Source organism: Alligator sinensis, unplaced genomic scaffold (genome assembly GCF_000455745.1).
Source record: "Alligator sinensis unplaced genomic scaffold, ASM45574v1 scaffold324_1, whole genome shotgun sequence".
NCBI classification, from domain to species: Eukaryota; Metazoa; Chordata; order Crocodylia; family Alligatoridae; genus Alligator; species Alligator sinensis.
Genome location: NW_005842188.1, coordinates 1,664,875 through 1,691,009, shown reverse-complemented (window position 1 = coordinate 1,691,009; position 26,135 = coordinate 1,664,875). Strand labels below are relative to the sequence as shown.

At 44.0% G+C, this 26,135-nt stretch overlaps 1 protein-coding gene across 1 annotated transcript; it reads left to right on the top strand.

The window, feature by feature from the left end:
• Positions 1–3,807: 3,807 nt before the first annotated feature.
• On the top strand, positions 3,808–25,708 carry TMEM272 (transmembrane protein 272). Its single transcript, XM_025207185.1, has 4 exons — positions 3,808–3,865; positions 13,155–13,214; positions 19,790–19,872; positions 25,346–25,708. Exons 1-4 carry the CDS (start codon positions 3,808–3,810, stop codon positions 25,706–25,708), a joined length of 564 nt encoding a protein of 187 aa, XP_025062970.1.
• The last annotated feature ends 427 nt before the right edge of the window (positions 25,709–26,135 follow it).

Genomic DNA, 26,135 nt, shown 5'->3' with positions numbered 1-26,135 from the left:
TATTCTTCTCTATTCTGCACTGGTGAGGCTGCATCTGGAGTACTGTGTCCAGTTTTGGGCCTCCCACTATAGAAAGGATGTGGACAAGTTGGAGAGAGTCCAGGACAGCAAAAATAGTTTGGGGGCTGGGGCACATGACTTATAAGAAGGCTGAGGGAACTGGGCTTATTTAGTCTGGAGAAGAAAAGACTGAGAGGGGGTTTGATAGCAGCCTTTAACTACCTGAAGGGTGGTTCCAAAAAGGATGTTTGTTCTCATTGGTGATAGATGGCCAAACAAGGAGCAATGGTGTCAAGTTGCAGCAAGGGAGGTTTAGGTTGGATAATAGGAAAAACTTTCTCACCTAGATGGTGGTGAAACACTGGACCAGGTTACCTAGAGAGGTGGTGGAATCTTCATTCTTTGAGGTTTTTAAGACTTGGATCAACAAAGCCTTGGCTGGAATGATTTAGTTGGGGCTGGTCCTCTTTTGAGCAGGGGTTTGGACTAGATGACCTCTTGAGGTCCCTTCCAACTCTATGATTCTATGAAATGCAGTCTGCAGGGCAGTATGGTGAATTGGGCTAAAGAAAGTTTTTTGGGGGGTCCTGGTTGTATGTGCTCCAGAGATCCAGGAATGGAAAGTGAGGTTTGGCTGTTTTCAAACAAATATAGGTCTCTCGGCATGTAATAATGGTCTCTTAGTATGCCTAATTCAAATTTCTTTCCTACAGCTCTTGGTGAGTCTGCCATATCAAGTATGATTAATGAGGTCAGGCCAGCCACATCCACTACTGCTCTGCCCATCTTCTACAATATACCTGTGAGGTATTTGAAACTGAAACACAGCGAGGCTAAGGAAAAAATCCAGCTCCATCTTTCATAGTTTCAGAGGCCCTCAGCATTGAAGAACTGCAGTTTCTGTTTGAAGTGGGAGGTGCACATGAGAAATGCTAGCACTTGCTGAGTGATGTAAAATCCAAGCCTATGTGCTCCCTCAGTTGTGGGAGAAGTGGATTGCAAGGGACATGTACAAGTGGCCAGAGCTGGATGGTGCACTTGCTTCTCTTTCAGTCGAATAGAAGAGTGTTTTTATGTTTAACTAGCTGAAACCCACAAAACATTTGCAATTAAACTTTTATTGAAAAAGTATTTCTTTAAATACAGGATTTTTAGTTATCCTTTGACCAAATACTTTAATGGAATCAAAACTTATCACCCTCAAAAAGGCTACTTAAAGTTGTCCATGTGCAAACACAGGCTTAGGAATATAAATACATATTTTGTCAAACGTCTGACCTTTTTACTTGTTTATAGTCATAGAATAAGAGGGCCCTTGTACTTGTGACTAAGGGCCCTTGTACATATGAGGAAATTGCCCCTTTTAGTGGTATAATTGCCTTTTTTAACAATTTAATTGATAACGGTGTACACTTTTGGCGGCGCATTTTGTTTTGAATTACTTTTTATGTAGCAAACTAAAACACATCCCATGTATTTTAGTTTGCTATGTAACAAATTACAGCAATATTCCTCACGTGTACAAGAGCCTTATCCAGAGAAGGTGGCAGGGACGGTGCATAGGGCGCTGGAAGTCCAGGCGTGCTCGGGGAAGCTCGGGCTTGGTGGGCTTCCAGTGCCCTGTGCACCATCCCTGCTGCCTTCTCCGGCTGCCAGCACACCCAGCCACCCTCCTGCCACCTTCCTGGGGCAGCCAGCTCATTCCTGGGTGGTCCCAGGTGGCAGGAAGACTAGAAACAACATGAAACACATTTCATGTGACCAGGACTTGTGGCTTTAATCAAGCTTGGGGCCCTCCACCACAGAGTAGGTAGGCTCCTTCAAAGGAAAAAAAAATGGTGAGGGGTGATCCTTTTGTTTTCCCAAAGTCTGCCCACCTGTCCCGCGGGCAGGGGGCCCCAGTGCTTCATCCTAGCTCTGGCCTGCCTGCATAGCTGTTTGAAATGCCCCAGGATCGCTAATAATAACACACTTATTAGGTCTGTTAGGAGCACTTTGATTGGTTATTTCACTAATCATTGTGATTGGCTGCCAAGACAACCAATCAGCATGCTAGTGCTCTGGAAAGACAGAATAAGCCTATTATTATTATTATAGAAGATGATTGTGTTGGGAATCCAGCAACCCTTATCAGGTCATGGCTGCACTAGGCTCTGTTGTAGAAAGGCACAGGACAGCATGACCCCTGCTTTGATCCCTGTTTTAAAGTAGTCGCTTCTAACAGATTTCACATCCGGTTACTGGAATCTTAGCCTTCCTGCTGCAAGCCCAGTATGTAATACAGGTATTGCCGCCATCCTTTACACATCCAGTTCCTCACTGTAGGAGTAGAACATCTCACATGTAGCGGCCGCATAGGCAGGCACGATTGCTTGATTTCCCTCTTGTTCAAGGGGAGTCATATTTATTGCAGGAAGTCCTGAGCACCCCACACTAATGAACCACATGAAATATGATTGTGATCTGGGGAGACAGTTCCTGATTATGCTCCTTTAACACACAGCAGCCCATTTGTCAGATCCCTTATTGATCATGTATCACAAACCATTTAGCAAGCCTCATTGCTTCTTTCAAGAGATTCCCCCTACCCCAATTTCCTCCCTGTTTTTTCCTTTTTTCACTCTGCTTAGGGTGACATAAGCCAAGAAGAAGTAGGCTTTGTAACTATCAGAGTGGATTTCTCCTTTTCCCCTTTTTTCTGCATAACCATGAAAAGACCCCTCACAATCTGGTCCATAGTACCTGGGTGCACCTGTTCTACCAGGTGCCATTTTCAACTGTCCTTTGAAAAAAGCAGATGCTCTATGTGTTAATCAAAGAAATCTTATTCTGAGCTTCATGTGATCTTCTCAGCAGGTTTTAGTACAAGTGTTTCTTCAAAATTCTCTTAGATCTTAAAGTTCACTAGGCTTTTTTCCCCTTCTTTGTTTAGTTTTTTACAGTCAAAGTTTTGCAGTCAAAGTTTACACTCATAACCTCACACTTATTACCAGGTTCTCTAGCAACATCCTAATTTATCTGTGCCTCACAAAAAAAGAGAGAACAGACCAGTTCATATTTCTCACCTATGAAAGATTTCCCAGCTTCTCCACCTTCCAGCAATCTCTAGCAATCGCCTTATCGTGGCCGCATGAAGGGAATCAGCGTTTGCCAGCCATCACTGCACAGCAGTATCTGAGATAACACACACACACCTATGTCTTTTAAAAAAAGGAGAGACTGCATTAACTCATATATTGCTATGTAAAAACTGATGGTAAATATGTACAATTTAAATGCATGCTTTGTATTTCTTAGTGCCGACTTTGATCCCACACAGTGCAGCTGGGAAGTACCACATGATAGAAAACAATGTGATGAGCAAGGTGGGGGTGTCAGAGGCTCTGTGCCTGCACGTTCTGCTCTGCTCCAGAACTGCCAAAATACTCTTAACGAATGGCAGTGGATCGGTTAACAATGTGCCTAGTTTACACTGAACAGTCCTCTCTTTTGAGATGCACCTATTTGTGCACCCACGCCACAGCCCTTTTTACTATGCATGGTACTTCTTTCATACACATATTCCTTTCAGTTACATAAATGTCACTGGATTAATTCAATGGAGGAAATTTATTCTACTGTACTCTGGCTGGTTTGTGCTACTCCAGCAAGCTCCTTTATGACTGCTGTGGGTTTCTAAGCTAGCCAAGTCAGCTAAAGAGCATGGGTGATTCTGGGCCAGAGTATTTTGTTCACTAAAACCAACACTGCTTATTTTAATAACGTCATTATTTCTCTCCCTCAAGCTATACCAGAAGGTGCTCAAGAATGGCTGCTGGTCTGGAGAAAGCTTGTCACCGATGCATATCAAAAATTGCCAGCAATGGTAAGTTACAGCTCTAGGATGTCCAGAGCTCTGCAGTTAACTATTCGAATTTGTAAAGGAAGCCTCTGGCCACAGCCCAGGTAAGTCAATAGGGCGCTGAGCTTTGCATGAAGGCCTAATAACTTACTTCTGCAAAGTACAGCCAGTATCAACTCCTACCAAAAATCACTTGGTACTTCAAAGTTGCTGCTCAGCACACTGCAGGATTCAATCCTGGACCTTACACAGACGAGGGGTTGTCAGGCTTCTGACTTTCTGACTCAGCAGTAGCCTTGTGTCCCAGTAGGGTGTTGGGAGGCACATTGCTGATATGATATAAAACTTGGGTCTGGGTACTGAAAAGCATATTGGCAGACAAGGTTCCTTGGGTGAATTTGATATTTTTTATTAGACCAACCTGAATAGTTGGAGAATAGTTATTAGGCAAGCTTTTGGGTTCAAAAACCCTTCATCAGGCTGAAAAACTTATTGTACATTTTTCAGGAGAAGGCATGTCATTTCATTGAAGTGATTAAAATATGCATATTTAAATTCTCCTTGAAGTTTCCATTGGATGCATCTTCCATCTTCCTTCCTTCCTGTATATGTTTCTAGCGTGAAAGACTGATACATAGAGCTGTAATAATAATTGTAATTATAAAGCACTTCTCTTGCTGTGGTGGTTGGGGCAATGCACAATGATAGAAAACACCCTGCAATTAAAAATGCCTCAGAATGTCCTGCCCTTGCAGTCAGCCTCAGTTCTCTCCCTCCCCTTGCCCCATCCCCTAGATGGGGCTTTATATATGCTTCTATATAGATTTAAACTAGAGAACATCTATGAAAAATAGTGCAGGATGATGCCTTCTGAAATGAGTCCCACAGCCTGCACGTCCAGCTGCTTGGCATCCCGCTCCACATAGCAAAATCACAACCAGCCTCTGATCCAGAGCACATTGACCAAATTTCCAAAAGGCAGTTTTGGTCAGATGTGTGTACTTTAGCTTGTAAGCTTTTGGGGGGCAAGGACTCTTTTTTTTTGTCCTATGTTTTCATAGGGCCCATCACAAGGGACATCTGGTCCATACAGTCATAGATTGTTAGGGGCTGCAAGGGACCTCACAAGATCATCGGGTCCAGCCCCCCGCAACTAAGGCTCTAGGGTGCTAAGGTAGACTAATCCTTTTCCCTGAGTGTGAAGAATAACAGTAACATTGATGGAGGAATTCTCCAGGATAGCCTAGACCTATGTAAGTCAGGGCTTTAAAATCAACTTGGCCAGCTTGAAAATCAATCTAACACTTTATAATAGTGTACCAATATTGAGCATGTTCTCTAAAAGGTAATTAGCTGTGTTAGGCAGGCAGGGTAGAGGTGCACCTTACAGACTAACAAAATCAGAGCTGCATAAGCTTTCATGAACAGTGCAGAAGCTAGCATTTTATGTGTCCAGATGCTGCTAGAATCTGATGATGTGAGCTGTTGCTAACAAAAACTTTTGCATCTATACTTGCAAGCAACAACATTTTCCAAATCCCTTCAGTTATAAGAAACAGGAAAAATTATTAATATAATTTGACCACTCACTGTAATGGAAACTTCACCCACACAAATTGCTTTATTTATCAGTCAGTGGCTGCCACCTTGGGGTCTTATCTATGAGTGCCTTTGGCTCCAATTGAAAGTGGTTTCTGAAAAATTAAAAAGAAGCTTCCATTAGTGATTAAGCCACTTAATGCCTTGCTGCCTATCAAAATTCTCCATACAAATCTGCAAAAGCCTTGAAGATAGTCTGCTACAAAGATTATGATGAAAAGCACAGACCCAATTACACTTTGAAAGTACTCATTGCCAAGAGAGTAGCTAAGGATTTCTGTCAACCTCCTATCCAGTTCTTCTGCTGTACCCTCACATGGCCAAACTGAAAGCAGTTCAGCCACACTCAGAAGGAAAGGTTTTGTCTGCTACCCCATCAAATTGTACAACAAGGACCTCAGTTAAATTTAACCTTCTCCCTTGAGGAGATACCAGGAAATGAGTTCAAACTGCCTGCATTAATTTCAAAGCCCTACCAAGTTACAGAGGTCTCTTATCTAAGTAGGCATCTGGGTCAGCTACTTTTTAGCTTGAAAAAAATGACAAACTTACACTCTTGAGAAGTATAAGAAACTTTTCTGTGCCAGATTCACTGGAGTCTACTTATTGTATGACTCCAGTGCCAAAAAGAAGTTAGAAAAAAAAAAAGCAGACAGAAGTCCCTTAGTGCTGGACTGCTCCCAGCAACCATAGAGTTAGGTTAGAAGGCTTCTTTTTTTACCCATACCAATAAAGAACATAGGGAGCAGTGAGCAGGGTGGCTCCAGAACACGCTGGCCTCTGTTATGCCCAGAAACCTTCTTGGAAGCTGGGAGCATGGTGCACAGGTTAGAGCAGCACCTCCACTGTTTTAAATTCAACTAGCTGGGCAGCAGGCAGCGTGATGGCTCAGCCTGAGGAAATCATGCACACTGGAGAATTTTAGTCATTGCTTTTGCCCTTCAGAGGCAGTCAAAATAAGAGGCAGGGGCAATATATTCTCAGATTTCTGTTCCTATCAGTTACAAGCAAAATATTGCTGCTTTCTATTGGCATTATAGTGCCGCTGGGGCTTTAATGACGATTGATGGAATAAATGGTCCGTTATAAATTTTTAAAAGAATGGAATTGATTCTCATTGCATGTGGCCTGGCTTACATAAGGAGTAACTCCACAGAAGTTCATGGAATTACAGCAGTGCGAGGCAGCTCACATCAGCCCAGATTCTGAGTTCCAAGAATGCCTTTATTTTTATTTACCCAGGGCAAGGCTCTTCATTATATTTCAATGCAAAACTCAGATCAGCATGAAGAAGGAATCAGATGGTGTCTCCAAACTGTATTTTGTTCCTCCAGTCATTGTTACTCTGGTATACACCTATTTATTCTTGTGCTAACACTTTCACCTTAATTAGCTCTTATCCCTCCCTAGTATTTTCCCTGCTGATATATTTATAGGCAGTAATCACAGCATCTCTCAGCCTTTGCTTTGCTAGGTGACAAAAGCTGAGCTCTTTCAGGTCTTGTGACTGCTCTCACATGGGGTGAATTTCACCCAAAGTAATCACTCAGGTCTGCAAAGTCACATGTCTTCAGGATCAGGACCTTATTGAAGAGCTTTATGTTTCTGTTAAATTTAAACTGTCCAGTTTTAAATCGCTGAAGGACAGGCCATCCTCCTGTCTGAGAGACTGTTCCACTAATAGATCACACTAGTTAAATTTTTTTCTGATATTCAGCCTAGTCTGTCCATTGCTCAAGTTCATCCTATTCATCCTACCATATTTATGCCTTCTAGGACTGCCTAAAGAAGTCCCTTTTCTGGTGTTTATACTTTTTGTACACTTATAATAGTTGTATCTGAGTTGGCCTTTGCTTAGCCATGCTAAACAGATCTAATTTGGTTCCTATTAAGTTTCTTTCTTCAAGACTTTTGTATTCTCCTTCTTTAAATCCCACTCATTGTCTTGCCATTTTGTTATCATGGGCCCAGAAGGGCTGGCAGTATTCATAATTGCCCAACACGTCCCTACCGAAGAAATAATTTGCAGGAATCAAATTGATGACCTAAAGATGAAATCCCCTAAGCCATTTCCCACTTTTCTTCACATGCTGCTCACTGTATTGTATCTTTTCTTCAGATCCCTGGTAGTGCTCTAGAGGATAACTCTAATTACAGTAAAGCAATAAAATATTGATAAATACATCCACCCATTGTGCATTCGTGTCTGCTGCACTGCCAGTTTACATGTTGCTGTATGGTACATTGCTAACCCTCAAGGGGAAACACTCAAGGCATGTCTAAAAAGGGAGGTTACTGCACAATAAATTAGGATATAAACTTACAATACATTAGCTTCTTTTCCATTAGACCTTTTGTGTGGACACTTTTAGGCTGCACAAGGAGCTTGAATAGAGACCTTATTTATATTGGTGTAATCAGCCTCATATTGTTGTAAACAAGAAGCAGGCAGATGATGTAAAAGATCGCAATGCGGCTGCAGAAAGCATATGTCTCAATGGCTATAAAGGTGGATGAAGGCTACAGAAGAGTAATCCCAATTGTCTTGGATCTCCTTGCCACTGGACACAGGTTTCTCCTCTGCCAAGATCCATGCAGTTGCCAATGTGCAACAGCGTTCTCACATAAAACAAGTGACACACAGGCTTCTCTCATTGATCCAACAGCTACTACAATAACCAATACCAATTAGCCATCAATGGAGTCATCTACAACCCTTTTTTTGACTTGTGGGAGTGATCATCCTTACCATGAGGGATCAATGAGATGATGGCTTGCTAAAATTGTCCACACAGGGAATTAGAGAGAAGTGAACAGGAAGCTGTAAACTCACATGTTTCCTGACTGTGTACTAAATTCCCCACATAGACAAGCCCTTAGGTAACTGTGGAAACCACTTGAAAGTTGGTCAAGTCCAATAAAAAAGATGGCTTTGCTCTTAGCAAAGTACAGCTGAGTCCTGTGAGAGAAATCTAGCTGCCTGTAGAACAAACAGCATATGGGTCCAACGGAAAAAGTGTGGCCAGGAAAAGATACTGATTTATTCCAGTTAAACCCAAGGCCTCAAGGGCTGCACCCAGACAAGCGTGGCCATGCGGTATGTGGCACTGCAAACATGTGCGATATGTGGCACACACAAAACACACCACATATTGCACATTCAGATGCCCAGTAGTGCATCTGGATATCCAGGGGTCTAAAAAACCAGCAGGAAAAAAAAGTGTAGCAGCGCATGCCTGGGCATTGAACACTGCTCAAAAGCAGAGCCCAGCTGACCTGAGCTGCATTGTGGCTGCTGGCCAGGTTCTGTGCAGCAGAATTGCCACTGTTGCAGCCCTAGGCGGCCTGCAGGACCACAAGTAGGGCTACTGGGGCCATCTTAGTGCTGGCCCCAGCTTCCCCTACCCCCGCCTGGGCTAACTTGCTGCACAACAAAGCGCGGCATTCCCGGGGACCAAATGCCCACATGCATGTGAACGCAGCCAAAGGGGTTCATGTCTGTTCTCTTGGGAATTTTTCAAACCATAGCCACAAGCCAAGTGCATAGGATTTTTCCTCAGCCATTTTTTTAAATCTCACCAATAGCACTGTTTGGACATGTCCACAAACGCAGGCGTGTGTGCTTCCAGCAGTTCAAATAGTAGTAGCTCAAATTTGTGCCAGAGGTTTGTGCTTCAGCACACGTACCTGAACATGCACTTTGGTGTAGGGCAAATTGTTCCACTTGGGGCAAACTGGCCCTATTCAGCTTCTCCCGGATCTTCAACCAGGGGGATCTAGAGGCTGGGGCCAGCACCTGTATAAAAGTTGCCCTGGTGAGCAGCTCAGGGCTACTTGCCACCAGGAGCTTCTGAGGCCCAGCCAGTTGGTATCTGGGGACACTAGCCCCTTGTGCCAGCTGGACAGCTGAAGCAGCCCTAACCTAGAGTGGCCCCTGCACCCTCTACCCACTGTCACAGTCTGGCAGTGGGAGCTGTTGCCTGGCTCTGACCTGCTGCACACCTGCGACAGCATCCACCCCCTTGGATCTGCGGCCCCATGTCTGCAAGCCTGCCTGACCCAGATGGAGACTGCACAAGCTCCTGGGTTGTGGTACAGGCACTGCAGCAGAGCCTCCTGCACCTCTGGGCCAGCTGTCAGTGGGTCATGGCTGCACAGTTGGCTTTTAGGTGACACTGCTGTCATGTCTTCTGGTGTTCCCACTCTGCCATCTGAGCAGCTATCGCCCAGATGTGCGTTTTGTGGTGGCCCGCTTTGAACTGTCAAAGCGCATTCTCCGAGCTCCAAATGGCAGCCACCTCATCTGCCCTCCAGCTGGGTCCCTGGATCCCACCACTTGACTTGGAGCTGTCAAGTTAAAATGGATTTCAAACTCATTTATCAAAGCTGCATGGGTTAATGTGGAGAGTCACACAGAGACAGATCAGACCTTGTTAACTTATCTGAAGAGAAGGGTCAGTGTGGGGCCTAAGCACTGAGGCTCTGTGCCCACAATTCAGATTTGTCTATGGACTCCAAAGTTCAGAGAGCTCATAGCATCCAAACTCTAGGATGGGTTTCCAGAACACAAGCTCTTCCAAAGCACCCATTTCCTTGTCCTATCCATAACGTGTTCCCAATATATGTTCTCTCATCCTCCCTGAAGCCCAACTGTATGTTGCAGAACAGAGGGCTTTCCTGACTATGCTATCTCAGTGTTTCCCAACCAGTGTGCCACGGCACAGACGTGTGCCATCAGAAGTGGTCAGGTGTGCCGTGGAATTTTGCCATGGCAATGAGCTACAATAGGTATGAGGATGGGGAATGCCTTAACAGGTGTGCCACAGAAAATTTTTATTAATGTAAGTGTGCCTTGGCCTGGAAAAGGTTGGGAAACACTGTGCTATCTAGTTGCCCAGATTAGGCTCCCAGCACATGGCTTCTTCTGAGCCAACCTTGGAAAAGCAGATGGCCTGGAAAACCTTGTCCTGTAAGCCTGTTCTCAGAGTATAAGGTTCCATTTCTTGCCTTTTCTCTGGGGATGGGATCCTGCAGTGTAGGCCAGCTGTGAAGAAGTGCCATCCCCCACATAAAAAAATGTTACCATTTCACAAATAGTGACCTTCTCTTTGCCCTAGTGTTGCCCACACCCATGAGGCCAGTACTGTTTGTGCTACCCCATGCCAATTCAAACAAGGATTTCTTGGGCAACTTGTCTTTAGTCTAGAAAGGGGCAGCACAAGTCAGACAAATTCAGCCCACATCTGCCTATACTTTTGGAAGAACATTTATATGACGGAAGTATCACAGAAAACAGTCTTTAGTGCTGGCGACGTTGTGACTGACTGCAGAACCTTGTCAGTGGTGTAGGCAATTGTTGAGTGTCTCACTTTATTAAAAATGGATCTGGAAACATTCCTAGATAATGCATCTGCCCCTTCAATTCAAGACCTAAGAGGATGAGACTGAATGGGGAGATAATAAGTAAATACATTCCCAGTGTCTGCTTAGGGAAGAGAATTAATGAGCCATTATCTTTCTCTCTTTAGCTGTAAGTACTCCTTGCTTCCCCTTTTTCCTGTCCAAAATCAGGCTGTTGGACAGACAGCAGACAAATACAAAACCATGCACCTGTGCGCCAGGTGTGCAATTCTACATGTACATAAGCTCCGCTGAGCCATTTACAGAGTATACTGCAGTATATCTAGGGATCAGAGAGAATATCAACTGTACATTTAAGAAACAACATAAATCTTCTTCCGACTGTTGTTATTATATACCCACTGGTGAAGGCAGGAAGGGTGGGGGGAGGTAAGTGGCAGTGTGAGAGTTGATCAACACTCAGTGAGTTACCCTAGTGTAGCAAAATGATGATCAGACAATACTCACTGGTAACACTAGAGAATCAATGGAGCTATTGAACACCTGAACCACATGCTTTAGAATACTAGATAAATGAAGTTACCCAGGCAACTAGAAGTATTTGAAGGTAATGTTCCCAAGTAGTATTTAGAGCCCAACCCTATTTTAATGAAAATCACTCCAGTATATTTGAATAATGGTCTGAATAATGTAACAGCAAGAGGTCTTTGCATAGAACTTAGCATTCAGTGAAATGCAAGATACTGTGCAGAATTGTTATAATGAGAGACTGTTCCTGAAGACTGTTTCAAAGAGCTTAGTCACAATGTAGGGGACAACTGAAACAGGGAGAGAACTTTTGCACTTGGCAATGTTCAAGGAAAAGAGATGGGAGACTGCAAGTTAAAAAAGGGAATGAGGAAGGTTAAACAAAACTTTCTCCATCTCAAAATATTTTCAGTCCTTATTGTTTATGAGTTTATGAGTTATATATTTATGAGTTATATATATATGTGTTACTTTTTTACAAAGATGATTCTGAAGGACTGAAGGATATCAACACCTTACTGATAAAGCTAAGTCAACGCATAGGGGGCAGTGTGTTTCCATGTGTAGATGCTGGCTTGGGAAGCAGGGGACTTGGATTCTCCTAGCAGCTCTGCCGTGGATCTCAATTAAGTTTCAATATCCCTCTGTCCCTGTTTCGCTTTCTGTGAAGCAGAGATAATGGTACTTACCTTTCTTTGTAAAGCACTTTGATACCTACAAATAGGAAGCGGTGTATAATCTCTAGGAGTGATAATACCAATAGTAAAGGGGGTGGGGCTGCATCAGTTCTAGCACTGAGAAATGACATAGATATTTGTGCAACAGAAGGGGAAAGGCTACAGTTCACATTCTGTATAGCTTTTTGAGAACTAAACTCAACAACTTTGTGGCCCTCAACCAGCCCTAAATGTTTACATTGAGGTTCATATTTGGTGAACTCAAATCTCCAAAAGAGCATCATACTCCACTTCTTGTTGGTGACTTTTTACCAACTTTCCAGACCATGCCTCATCCCCTTTTTGCTCCTTTAGGACCACAGGTATCTTTTAACAGATGGAACAATTTGAAACAGTATCGTGGAGATGCACTAAGCATGGACCTCCAGGATAACATTTTTACAGTCATTTTTAACAGTGCAGAATGACCTTAATTATCATCAGGTTTAGAGCTGGCAGCTTTGGAAATAAATAGGGACAGACAGTTCATGCTTCTCATGTTGCTATTGTTTTTGTCCTTTTGCAGAGGTAGAAAACCACTGCTGCATTAGGCTGCATATGGAAAAAAATTGTTACAGTTTAAGGGCTCAAACCTTGCAAAAGCTTGAATTTTTGGGAAAGTGATGGAGCAGCCGTCAGCCAATCTGGGTTAAGTGGAAAGATTCCAGGACCCTAGTGAACAGGCCATTACTGCCTGCTCTTAAGTCATGAGATTGCTAAAGTGCTTTAAAATTTGATGCCAGGGCCAGGCACAGACATTGGCGAACTGGGTGGCTGCCTGGGGCCCGGACAGAAAGGGGTCCCAGAAATGATAATTTTTTCCATTGCCTGATGATGATGATTATCTCTGGCAAATGGGAGCCCGATACTAAAAGTTTGCCCAGGGCCACCAGAAGTCTAGGTTTGGTAGTGTTTGATGCCAGCAAGTGAAATACCCGACAGTCTGGTCACCCCCGACTCCATTGGGTACAGAAAAAGTTCTCATTTTATCCAGCACATTAGATCATTGACACTGTTCATACATACATTTCAAGAAAAAGCATGTAAGAGATTGTCTTCTTTAAAATACTATCAGTGGAATAACCCAGCATTCTGTTTTTTCTTTACAGCATGCTTTATTTTTGGTCTTCTTGCTTTCCTTGCTTTACCATTGTCCATGGCTTTTACAGGTAAGGTATCTGTCAAAAAAAGCATTTAAAAATTGGAGTTTTTAAACCCCTAGTCATGTAGTATGTTAGTGGAGCCTATTTAAAGATGTGTTTGAATCTGGCTTTTGACCAAAGTTTACCCAAATGTGGCAAGTCATTACATATGTTTGTCCATGTCATAAAACTGTCGCTCACCTTGATATAGTTGTTGATATTAGCTTGGGAAAAGCCCTAGACAGGTATTGCCTGAGTTACGTAGGGAAGTCTGCCAAACATCAATTCTATTGGACAGTACAATTCGATCACTGTCTTAATCACTCTGCACTATATTTTTAGCCTTTTAAGACTGTGTGGTGATTTTGGCTTCAGATATCTGAGCATGGTAGTCACTGGCAGACAACCAGGAACTCCTGAATTCTGCTTCCAAAACTAACAATGACTCCTTGCACAAAGTACCTAACCTCTCTGCCTAAATTGTTCTAATTATAAATAGGGATCATTGTATATACCTGTCTACTTCATAGGGGCATCAGAAAACTTAGATAATAGCCAAATAACCCATGTGATGGTCCTCTTGCCTCTAATGGAGTTATTCTTTTAAGTAAATCTAAGAGGATTTTGCTCAGTTTCTGATATTCTACTTGGAAAGTGTCAAAAGTATACTCTTAATAATGATAAATACCCAGAAACAGGTACAAGTGCAGTTTTATCCTGCATTTGTAGCCTGAATAAAAGAACTTGAACATGTTGTTAAATTTTTGGTGAACAAAATCTAGTGCAGTATACAGCATTTGCCTATGAATCATCCCTTTTTTTTAGCTGATATCACCTCTAAACAATGAGAACATTGAACTACCCTTCAGATTTATGGATATATTTCATAGCTGTGTTGGTCTGAGACAAAAAGAAATGCAAAATTCTAGGCCCCCTTGGTTTAGAGATGATACTTTTTATTAGACCAACTAAGAAAAGCTTGCAGAAAAAGATAATTATTTTTGTGATTTCACAGCTCATTCCCCTGCTCCTCCCATGCTCACAGAGCTGGTGGGAGAGGCTGCAGAGAGTGCTGCCAGGATGCTGGGCAGGCATAGGGTTTACCTCCTCTCACAGGGACTGGGTGCTGTGGCATCCCTCAAAGGATTTTGCAGCACTCTGGTGGAGAATCACTACCTTAGTCTACCACCGGGCCCCAGCAGCAAGGGTCTGGCGCATAGCTGTAGGTGTGCACAGCATGACTGCTGCAACTAGCTCAGACTCAATAGAGGAGAGGATGCCTGTAAGGCCACTGAGATGTTCCTTTTATTAAGAAAATCAGACATCACAGAAGTGAAGAGCTGGAAGGGACCTCAAGAAGTCATTTAATCCAGGGCTGTCTGACTGCTAAGCAGCCAGGAGCCACAAGCAGCACAGGCCACACCAGCAGGGGCCAGAGTCTCCCCAAGGCTGCACATCACAGACCCCTCCCTGCATCTCAGTGGTCCAGTGGCAGCCCCTACCCCCACCCCAGCTCCCCAGCCAGGGACTTCCCTGCTGCCCAGTGCTGCTCAGGTGCCCTGGGACATGAGCCCCCTCAGCCCTGTGGACTGTGCCACTCTGCCCTGCCCTGTGGGGTTGGGGCAGGAAGCTGGAACTGGAGGATGCAGAGGGAAGCTGAGACCCCAGCTGCTGCTGCAGCCAAAGCAATGTGGGGAGTGGTGGCTGGGCACCATCATGTCGCTACCTCAGGCACTGAGCTGCGCTGGTGCACCTCTGCTGTCAGGACTTTCTAGAACAGATTCTCAACCAAGGTGATGCAGCACCCTGGGGTGCCTCCAGATCCCTTCAGGGATGCCTCAGGGTGCTACACCGTGTTTAGACTGGTAGTGCACAAACATGGTTCACAAGATAAACCCAGAGATTCCAAATAAGAACCCATAGTGTTAAAACCATTCTGACCTGCTGTGGTCTTTCTGAGTCCTTTGGAACAGGAAAATTGATATGTTATTTTTCCGTAAACAAAAAAGGAGTGAAAACTAAGCTGGCATTTTCTAAGAGGTGCCTTGAGCCTAAGGAGAGGTGCCTTGATTCAATAAAGGTCGAGAGCCCCTGATCTGGATTGTGGTTTGCATTTTATACAATAGCAGCAACACACTGTTGATTCTTATTCAGTTTTTCATCCCCTGCAACTCCAGAGCCTTTTCTACAGTACTGCTGCCAAACTAATTGTTCTCTGAGTTGTGTTTGTGCATTTGATTTCTCCCTCCCAAGTTGAGCAACTTGAATGTGCCTTTCTTGTATTTCATTTTTATTTGTTTTCTCCAGTTAATCAAGATAATTTTGACTTTTAATCCTGCCCTTGAAAGCACTTGCCACCCCTCCCAGCTCACTGTCATATGCAGATTTTATAATACACTAGCGAATTGCCCATCAAGAATGATGGGGGGAGCGGGTGGGCGGGGGGGGACAGAGCGCTGCCACCCACCACCCTCCCCCACCACTGCCTTCTAGGAATGGAGGAGGGGGCAAACTTGCCCTGCTATTCCCTCCATCCCCCTCCACCAGCACCCCACACCACCACTGCCTCCAAGTGGTGGCCTCACCCCCTCTCCCCAGCCCTGCTCCTTGGAGGTGGCGGTGGTGTGGGGTGGTGGCAGCATGGTGCTGGCCTCACTCCCCCACACTCCGTTCCTTCCATCCCCACCATCATGGTGGTACTCCATCACTAGATGATGGTGGGGACAGAGGGGATGGAGGGGTGGAGTGAGGCCAGCGATGCTTACCTTGCCCCCCCAACTCCATCCCCACCTTCATGGCAGTGCTCTGTCCCCACCCTCATGGGGCGCAGCTCCATCCCTGCTGTCATTCTTGATTGGCAATTCACTAGATGACGGTGGGGACAGAGGGGACAGAAGGGGGAGTGAGACCAGTGCCACACTGCCACCACCCTGTACTGCTGCTGCTTCCAAGGAGCAGGGCTGGTGGTGGGGGGGGCGGGGTGAGCCCTTTATATATAGAGAATTATTTCATTGTGATTGTTATTAAGGAACAATGGTGCAACTGAACATTAATTACATCAGAGCCGTCCCTAGGGGGAGTGCGAATCAGGGCAACCACCCTGGGCCCTGCACTTCGGAGGGCCCTGCAGACAGTGCTGTACAGGCCCTGCTGTGGCCACCATACACCACTAGCTCCACGCTCCAGCTGCTCATCCCGCCCCCACCCCCGTGCTCCAGCTGCTCATCACACACTCCCCGTCCTTGCACAGGCTAATATGCCTCCAGGGATGAGCTCTAGGGATGGCTAGAGCTGGCCATAACTTCAAATTGCTACTTGTACATTGTGCCTTGCCTTGGGGCATATATGCCCCAGGGTGGCAGGGTTCCATGCAGGCTTAGGAAGTTATAACTTTCATTACTGCATAATTTACACATTGGCAGACAGCCTTCAGCAAGGGGGTGGGGGCTGCAATCTGACCTTTTATTTCTAATATCCCTTTCCCAGTAATATATTTTAATATATTTAACATCTATGGGAAAATGTGGAATTTATTCTATGATATTAGCCTACAGTCTTGGGTATCTTCCCACATTAGACCCAGAGTTCTTTTTTTCATGACTTGTTGAAATTAAGACATAATGTCAATGTAATACGGTGTTGTCAGAAGATATTGGTTTCCTCCAGCTACGTATCTGCAAAAGCATTTTGGGGAAAATTAAATGTCAAGGCAAAATGCAGACATTTATTAGCCAAGCTAGAGACTTTGATTCTTTGATAATGGTCTGTTACAATGATTGGTCACAATGAATGACTTGATTTCCAGTAATCTAAATTATTGATGGGCATCTAAGCATTTTGGCCCTGTTTTCTCAAAGGGATAATTGCCAGATATTTTTTGAATGTTAACAGAAAGATTATAGTGGTGTTATTTAACCTTCAGAGATGAATAGTTAGGTATTAAAAAAAAGTCTGCAGCTTTATAAATAATAGTGCAAATTGATATTCATAAAGGAGGCCAAGCTACTTTTTCCCCATTATAGCTATCTGACATCATTTAACCTTCTCCCCCCCACCAGGTTATTTGCCTACTTTCAATTTGTAACGAATAGGAATGACTTTTTTTTTTTGTTAAACATTCCGAAGGTGAAATTGGGGATGGAAGGAGCCATTAGACCCTACGGTGTCCCTGACAATGATGGACTATTCCCAACAGTACATTTCCTATGTTCTCTGTCAGATGCTTCCCTTGGGTAACTCTTCCACAGCCTAACACTGCCGAAATTTTTGCTTGATATTTAGATGAAGGTCAGACTTCTATTTTCTTTGACACCTCTAAATAGCTTTTCCCCAACCACATACTTGTTTTTTGGCACTTACACCTAGTTTGGGAATCTGTTCCATCAGGCAGCAAAGTATTGACCCTGCACCTCAGGGTGGTGGGGGAGAGTAGATTCGTAGCTAGGGCACTCATCCAGGAAGCAGACCTACATTCTAGGGCTCCCTGACATAAGGATGGAGGTTTAAACCTACATCTTTTGCTCCCCAGCACTGTGTTCTAACCACTAGGCCTTAGGCTAGCCATTAGCCAGTGTGCTCTCCAACCCTCCTCTTGGAGCTGACCCACTGGGTAGCCATGAGAGGGAGATATGTGGAACCAGGAGGACAAGCACAATCCACAGTATATGTAGCTCAGTGAGATGGCTGTTGCTCTAGCTGTGAAGAACCCGTGGCTTCTAGCCCCAGTCCCTGCCCCTGCTGGGGTAGAAACTTCATCACTGCTGTCCATCCAATAAATACTGAATGCAAGGTGTAGTGGTCATGGTCTAGTTCTCATTGTTGCAATTGACTTGTTGTCAACAAGAAATATATATCTATTATTGACCTAATATAAGTACTTTAAAAATAATTGTATTATTCTGCTTTATCTTGATCTTCCCTATCCCACATCCCTGGAATTCCGTCCCAAAACCTATTTTCTAAGTCAGGGATTTTCAACATTTTTTTGAAGAGTGGACCCCTTCTGGGTACACTTCTGGCAGAGTGGGTGGCGGTTGGACATGGAGCTGGGGGGGTGCGGCAGGGGGGAGGGGGCTTGCACCTGTAGGCAGTGGAGGCAGTGGCAGCGTGGGGTGGTGGATGGCAGCGGTGGCTGCCGTGTGCTTGCTCCCCACCCCCTGCATCCAGCTGGCTGGGCGGTACCTGAGGGCTCTCGGCCCCCCCTTGGCCCTGCTCCTGGGAGACGGTAGCGTGGGGTGGTGGGTGGCGGTGCTCCGTCCACTCATGTGTACCTCCTAGCCCCTTTCCAAGTACCCCTGGGGGTACATACCCCTAGTTGACAACCCCTATTCTAAGTCACCATGATTTTCTCCTCACAAATCTTTCTAAGAGTCACTTCTATCATGTTACACACAAAAGTGACTTAATAACTCAGTTACTTAGAAAACTGAATTTCCATTCAATGAAACGGTTTATATAACCAAACATGGTTTTTTGTCCCAAATTGGGATGAAAAGTCAAAATCTTAAAAATCAATGCAAAACTAAAATCCCCCCCTCCCCCCATTTTGTTTTGGGAACATCAAGATGAAATATTTTACATCAGTAAGGGCCAATGTTTTTGGCAGGCAGGCTATGAGTTAGCTCCATACTCTCCCTGAGTGCTACTCCAGTGCCTTTCCATTGTTTGGTCTACTGCTCTGCTTTCTGCTCCCCGTTCTGTGCTCTTTGTGCAAGCTGCTGCTCTGCTGTCTGCCCTGTGCTCCCTGCCAGATCTGCTGCTCTGCTTTCTGTTCCTTGCCCTATCTACCACTGTGCTGCCTGTCCCTGCCATGCTCTTTGGAGACCTGGCAGTCTGCAGGGCAGACTGGAGCAGAGCAGGGAACGCTCCGGCTGACTGAAATTGGCAAGATTCCCACAGAAAACCTGAACTTGACTGCCGAGCTAAGAAGAGTTTGGTCAATTTCACAGCTGCTTTTCAGTGGTGGCCTGAAAACTGTTAAGACCTATGTTACATTCAGTCCATGGACGTCAGCAGTTCTCAGGTCCTTGGGTTCAGAACTTACAGTATAGGAGCCTGCCAGGAACCCTGGAAACCCCGGGAGCGCTGTCTCCCAAGCTGCAGTGCTCCCAGCTTTGTAGGCTTCCCTGGAGCCAGGAGGATGAGCTGGCTGAAACTTCTATCAGAATCTTGCTTGGGTCTGCTGGAAGTTTGTCAATACCTGACCACATCCTCAAGATGTTTTGATTTCAACAAACCCATTCAGATGAAACATATTTCACTGGAATTTATATGACCAGCTCTAGCTAATAATCACTTAAAAATGAATGGAGATGGAGCTGTCTGCTTGTATACATGGCTCCCATGAGTAATCCTGGAATCCTGGTGTTGTGACTTTTGTTCTATCTCTTCCCATCCCTGCCTTTTGTTTGTTCATTATCTTCATTTGCATAGTGTCTGATGCAAAGCCCATTTCATTCAGTTCCATTGACTTCAATGGACAATGAATCAGAGGCATAGATGTAAGTACAACCTTCCCCTAACTACATCTTTTGTTCTTTCTGTAAACCACCAAGCAACCTTTTGGTCACTGAAAATAATAACAGCATGTTTTTGCTACTCAGGAATGAAGTTTTTGGAAGATTGCCCTATACAACCACTAATTCCCTTATATCTGTTGGTGGGTGGTGTTGTCGGCAGTTTAAAGGTACTGTGCCTTCCATGTGTAAAACATCTTTTGTTTTTACATAGTACGGGATGTTTTAAATACACTGTGTTCATACAGGTACTGAAGAATTTACAATAGATTTATCTGATTAATTGAGAGCCAATGTCAAACCAACTGAATGTTATCACAGGATGATAATTCCCAATTACTCTACGTATAAAATGTCCTGATTTTCCTTTTTATCAAATGATTGAACTGGGATGAATCATATTGTTTGGTAGATATTATTACAGTAGATATCAACTACTCACTCTACTGTGCTTGACCTGCTGTTGTATCCAGAGGAGAACTGTGCTTCTTAGCCAAACAGAAACTGTAAAGGTGCATTTGTTTCTCATTGGCTGACATTGTTTCTTTGATCCACGAGTTCAGGTGAGCCAAATAGCAATGACAATGGCTGGCACAGATGTAGTAGGCAACCATTGATCCTCTGTATCATGGTGTACATGTACATGTTAGATGTCTAGTCAGATGCCTGATGAATCTGTTTGTGGCTGACAAGCCCAATTTGAGAGCTCCACAACTTGTTACAAGTTTCATAGATCCATGTGTTGTCTGAGTTGGAGTCCAAGTTGACAGCACGCTGCTTTCTTCTTTCTCACTTTGCTTTCATTCTCTGGATCAAAGATGCTTCATGCTGAACTGCACCCAGTGCCAGAAGTTCCCTCCGGATTTGATGGGATTCTGTGTGCTCCTCCCAGCTTTCTACATTGATGTTGGAATGACTTCATATCATTTTTGCACACATTGTGGTACCACCATAGAGGGTGACCCCACTTTCTCGAGTCATCTCAAATTTCACTATACAAAATATTCTTGGGGATATGGTCTCCTCCCATTCTCCTGACGTGATCAATCCATTGCAACTTTTCTTCTTGATAGTGGTTTCTAAGTGTGTCAGTCCTGCGTGCTCCAGTACCTTTGTGTTTGGTATTCTGTCCTCCTACTTTATTTTCAGGATTTTATGCAGACATCTCATATGAAAACTGTTCAGTCTCTTGATGTGCCTAGCATATGTAGTCCATGTTTCTGAACCATAAAGCAGGGATGACAGCACACAAGTCTTGTAGATTTGTATCTTCACCTTAGCTGATAGTTTGCTGTTATTCCATGCATGTTCTGTAATAGCCAAAAGTTTTAACTGCTCTTCTGGTTCTGTTAGTGCAGTCTGAAGGTCAAGATTTCTGCTGATTGTAGAACCCAAGTAGCAAAAACAGTCAAAGACACCAAGAGATTTACCCTCCATAGTGATGTCAGGTATTGGTTCTTTCACCCTTTGGTACACGATTATAGTCTTTTTGAGACTAACTGCCATCCCAAAGCTCTTGCATGATTCAGAAAATCTGCCCAAGAAATTGCACAGGGAAGATTCACAGTGAGCAACAAAGGCTGTGCCATCTGCAAACAAGAAATCTCTTGTTGAAAAAAACAGTTTTTTCAATTTGGTTTTTGCTCTAAACCTTGCAATGTTGAATAAGCCTCCATCTAGTCTGGTTCAAAGATAAATGCCATCATTGCTGTCCTTGAATGTGTGAAGAAGCAGGAATGAAAAGTAATATACCTATACCAATGGCTGGGATAGGACACTAAAACTTTGTAAGAGGAGGGAAATTCTGGTGATCTGATCATGCTGTACAAAGAGCAGTACTTTGAGATACTGGTTTCTAAAACACTATCTCAAACAGTCATGCCTTACTTTTGTGGCACTGGTGCCTGGGCATTTCAATGGCTTGGGGGTTCTGGTCTGCTCTGTTACACCTAACTTGTACATTCACCATCTTGTCCTTGTGGCTGCTCTGCAATGGCTGTCCCCTGGGCAACAGTCTCAGCTGGCCAACTCTGTACATGGACTTGTCTATAAGTATAGCAAGTAAGGAGCTGAGTTTGCTTGACTATGGTATGAATGCTGCTAACAGCAAAACCAGTGGAGGAAGTATCATGGCCAATGATAGGTGAGGCACAGGGCTGTGAAGTGTTGATCCATGTACGAGAGCAACATTACAGGACATTATTTGGCACTGGTTGGACTACACTTAATGGCAGTGTCCACTACTTCAACAGCCATAAAGTACAGGCCTAGTTCTGCCAGTTACTTCATCTCTGTGAAACCTTAGGGTGCACACTTTGGATGAAGGGAAGGGAGGGGTGATGGTGCTATGCAAGCCACAAGCATAGTATTTACTTACCTCTAGGGTGCACTGTGCTATGTGATAGAAACTACTGTGACTCTGGGCACAGACAAAATGCCAGGCATGGTGGTGCTTGCATTCATAGTTATGAACCTTACCTAAGTACATCCTGCTCCATTCCACCTAACTCTGGCTTCTTGCTTTTGCAAGGACAAGAAGAAAGATCACCCTCTTGTGCCAGTATTCTGTTCTTTCCTTATAATTTCAGGGCATGTTGACACTTAACACTAGCAGCAGAAAATTCCAGTTGCCACTGCAACCATGATTGCAGTCGTGTGACTGCCAGAAGCAGCCACTTTTTTTCACCCCTTCCTCCCAAGTTGGTGTCAGAGACAGTTGCCCCACACACCCCATCCTAGTTATTTCACTGACTTACATGATCAGGGTTATTCTATTACTGGACATACAGCCCTGTGTCCATGGAAGACTACATACTTGCATCAACTAAACCTGCACAGTAGCAGCCATAGCACATACATGTACCCCTTGTGGACAGGTAATGGATGTGGATGCATAAAAATGGAGTTGGCCAAAAACCCATGACTACTGGATTAGTCTCAGGAAAGAAACTGTGTCTATTCTTCCCTCTTTTTGTACCCATGACTAGGGCACTCCCTTGCAATGCTAGAGGGCCTGCATTCTACGCCACCTTCAACCAGAGAAGGTTTAAATGAGGACCTCTTTTGTTCCTAGCATAGGTCTCTAATCAGCACAGCCATTATCCAGCTGCCTCTCTGCTGAAACTGAACCACTAGCATAGTCATTGCAAACAAGAATAGAGAGAACAGACACGGGGCAAAGTAGTGAGGAAACTCCTGCCCAGGGGCGGATCCAGTCTTTTCCAAAGTGGGGTGTGGAAAAGCCCCCTGCTCTTTACCCCCACCAGCGTGGGTAGACCACACTGTGGGAGCCTCTGGGGACTCTTAAAAGTCCCTAAGGCAGGTGAAAATCCCCTCTCCCTTCCCTCTTTCCTGCTCCGAGGCATGTCCCTCCCCTCCTCTTCCCCCACTCTCCACTGTGTGTCATTGCTGCTTTCTCCATTCCTTTCTCCAGAGCCAGCCAGGCTGAGCAGGGGCTGGGCTCAGCAGAGGAGGGGATAGCGGCAACAGGGCTGCTGGAGCGTAGTTCCTCCCAGCCTGCCCAGTTCCAGAACAGGCGGGCTGCCATTGCTCCCATCCCTAGCTGAGCCCAGCCCCCATACAGGGGGAAGCAATGGCTCTGGTGCTTTCCTACCCATGGGGCAGCAGGAAAAGGCAGGCAGAAAAATGGGGGAAAGAGAGAGGAGGAGGTGTGCCTTTGAGCAGGAGCCTCCTGTGGGGCTCACAAATCCAAAAGGGGGGAGTGCAGCCACACTACTGCACCCCCCTTTGGATCAACCTCTGCTCATGCTTCACCAAAGCAGAAGCCCTGGCTAGAACACAAGGAGATGGTCCACTCCTGGGAAATGAATAGCCCCCTTCAAGGGACTTGAAATGCAGGAAAGAAAGTAAATAAATGTGTTAAAAAAGATTTGCTGTGCATGAATTCCACTGGTTAAATGCTTAGTCATTTGGTTGCTCTGTTGGACTTTTCAGTAGGGATGCGATAATTAGAGAGTTAATTCAATAATAGTTAAGTTTTCCTTTAGGGAAATTAAATCAGAATTGGGAGAAAATGTTCATTACAAGGAATTGTGCTCCTCATCAGCAATGCTGACTTCCACAGTTTTGATCTGATTACTTGAAACCAAATTGAATATTTGTATTCATTGTCAAAAGCTAATTTACAACTCAGTGACTGCTAATAACATTTGAGGCAGTCCTAATATTGCTGACTAGGATTCCTATGAATTCTTATTAGTAATAAAACTATTCTATTAGCTCTTAACTATTATCCATAAAAGTGGTAGCTATTAGCAATTAATTTTAGTTGGGTTTTTTCATGGTGAATAATACGCTCAGAGGATCTGATGCTTCTCCTACTGAAGTCAAAGATGGTTCTGACTCTGGCTTCAGCAGAAGCAGGATTGTGTCTTACATTTTATACCTGACAGTTTGCTTGATCATCGTTCTTTGATTTGAGCAGGGTTTTTTTAACATAGCCCTCTTCCAACAATCTATGGGATAAATTCTATTTCACTCACCAAACTGAGGAGAAGGTCCTGGCTTACTCAGTTCAGAGGCTTAATAACCAGCTAAAAGGCTGCAAGCTTATCTGCACTCTAACCAGGTTACTTGTTCTCACAAAATTAAACTAGGAATTTTTCAAGGGAAGATGTTCTTGGGAGATCTCCATCACTTCTTGTTTGAGTGGACAGCCCAGCCTTCTTGGCAGTATTCTGTTTATTTCCCTACTTGTCTTGGTTGTAATGAGGTAATGCAGCCATGTGAGGAAATGCACAATTAAATGAAGTTTAACAGCATTATTTCCAATATCAGACAAGGTTAAGGGAGTATTTTGTTCAAAGTTTGCTTAATATATTATTTTATTCAAGTTCATTTACCCATCCCGGATAATATATTTTTGATACAGAAAAACTTAATTTGTTTAAAGTATCTGCAATGTTCACTGTTACTCTGCTGTCTTAGAAAGTGTGTCTGACCATACTGTCAGGTTCCCAGGTTGTAGCTGGATACCTGGTCTAGAGGTAAAAGCAATCAGGTCTCATGGTAGAGGTGACATCTTTTTTAGACCAACTAGATTTTTGCAAAAAAAAATTCTTTAATTGCAAGCTTTTGGGTACAAACACCCTTCTTCAGGCATAGGAGAAAAGATTGTAAAAGTTCTTCCGGGTAGAAATTTACTGCTCTGTGAAATATGAAACACCATAAAGAAATATAATTATCTCCTGTTTACCACCAAACAACTTCGGGGTAAACAGACTATTCCAACCTTTCTCTGAGCCTAATATGCATATAAAATGAACTGTTCCAAACAGGAGGCATTACCACACCTTCAACTCTCCTATAAAATATGAACTTTCATTTCTACCCAGGAGAACTTTTACAGTCTTTTCTCCTATGCCTGAAGAAGGGTGTTTGTACCTGAAAGCTTGCAATTAAAGATTTTTTTTTTTGCAAAAATCTAGTTGGTCTAACAAAGGATATCACCTCTACTATGAGTCCTGATTGCTTTGGCCATACTGTGTTGTTCTTGAGAGAGGCTGTGTGCCCTTCGATGCTACTTAAGTTAATGAGGGCTGAGGGCATTCAGCACTTCACAGATTTGACCTTTCAATGCAAGTAGCTCTGTTTTTTCACCTTTCATTTCTCTACTATGTGCAGGTGACCCTTCTGCTATATGACTCCACTAGGATGAGGCACCTGCTTTCCAAATCTGTCATGATTGATGATGACGATGACGACGAATACCCATGGAGGCAGAATGCTCACAAATACTACATCCATCTTACCCTCAGCCTCTTTCTCTTTATCTGGTTCATACTGGGGAACTATTGGGTGTTTTCTGTTTACCTGCCAAATTTCATCCCACCTTTCCACCAGCCCCAGGATTACTGTGACAAAATCCTGTACATTTTTGCAGTTGGTGTTCTCATTGTTAGCCATACTGTGCTAGTGCTGCTTATCTTCTGTAGCTGCTGCATATACTGCTTTTCTAGGTGCAGATATGCTGCTGAAGAAGACTAAAAGCCATATAAACTAAGCCACAGCTGTTAGGTAAAGGGCATAAAATGAAAAAAGGCAATAATTCACCAATGTGCATGTATTTATGCATATAGATGTGTGTGTGTGCGCATGCACACTCACGTGTGTGTGTGTGTGTGTGTGTATACACACACACACACACACACATACCAATAGCAGCCACAAAATGAGGAAATTTGTATAAGCCAGTACCATCTGGATCTCTGATTAGTGATTAGCATACAGCATAGTAACGTAAAATTGCTGCTATTGATGCCAATCTGCTCTTCTTTTAACTTTTACAACCATTTTATAACTGTTTGGGATTTTATTTGGAATGTCAAAATGTGTAGCTGAGTTCTGCAGATGGTAAACTTCTCTACACCTTATTCCCTATGTTCCCTAGGCTTTTAGGGACTCTGCAATGCAG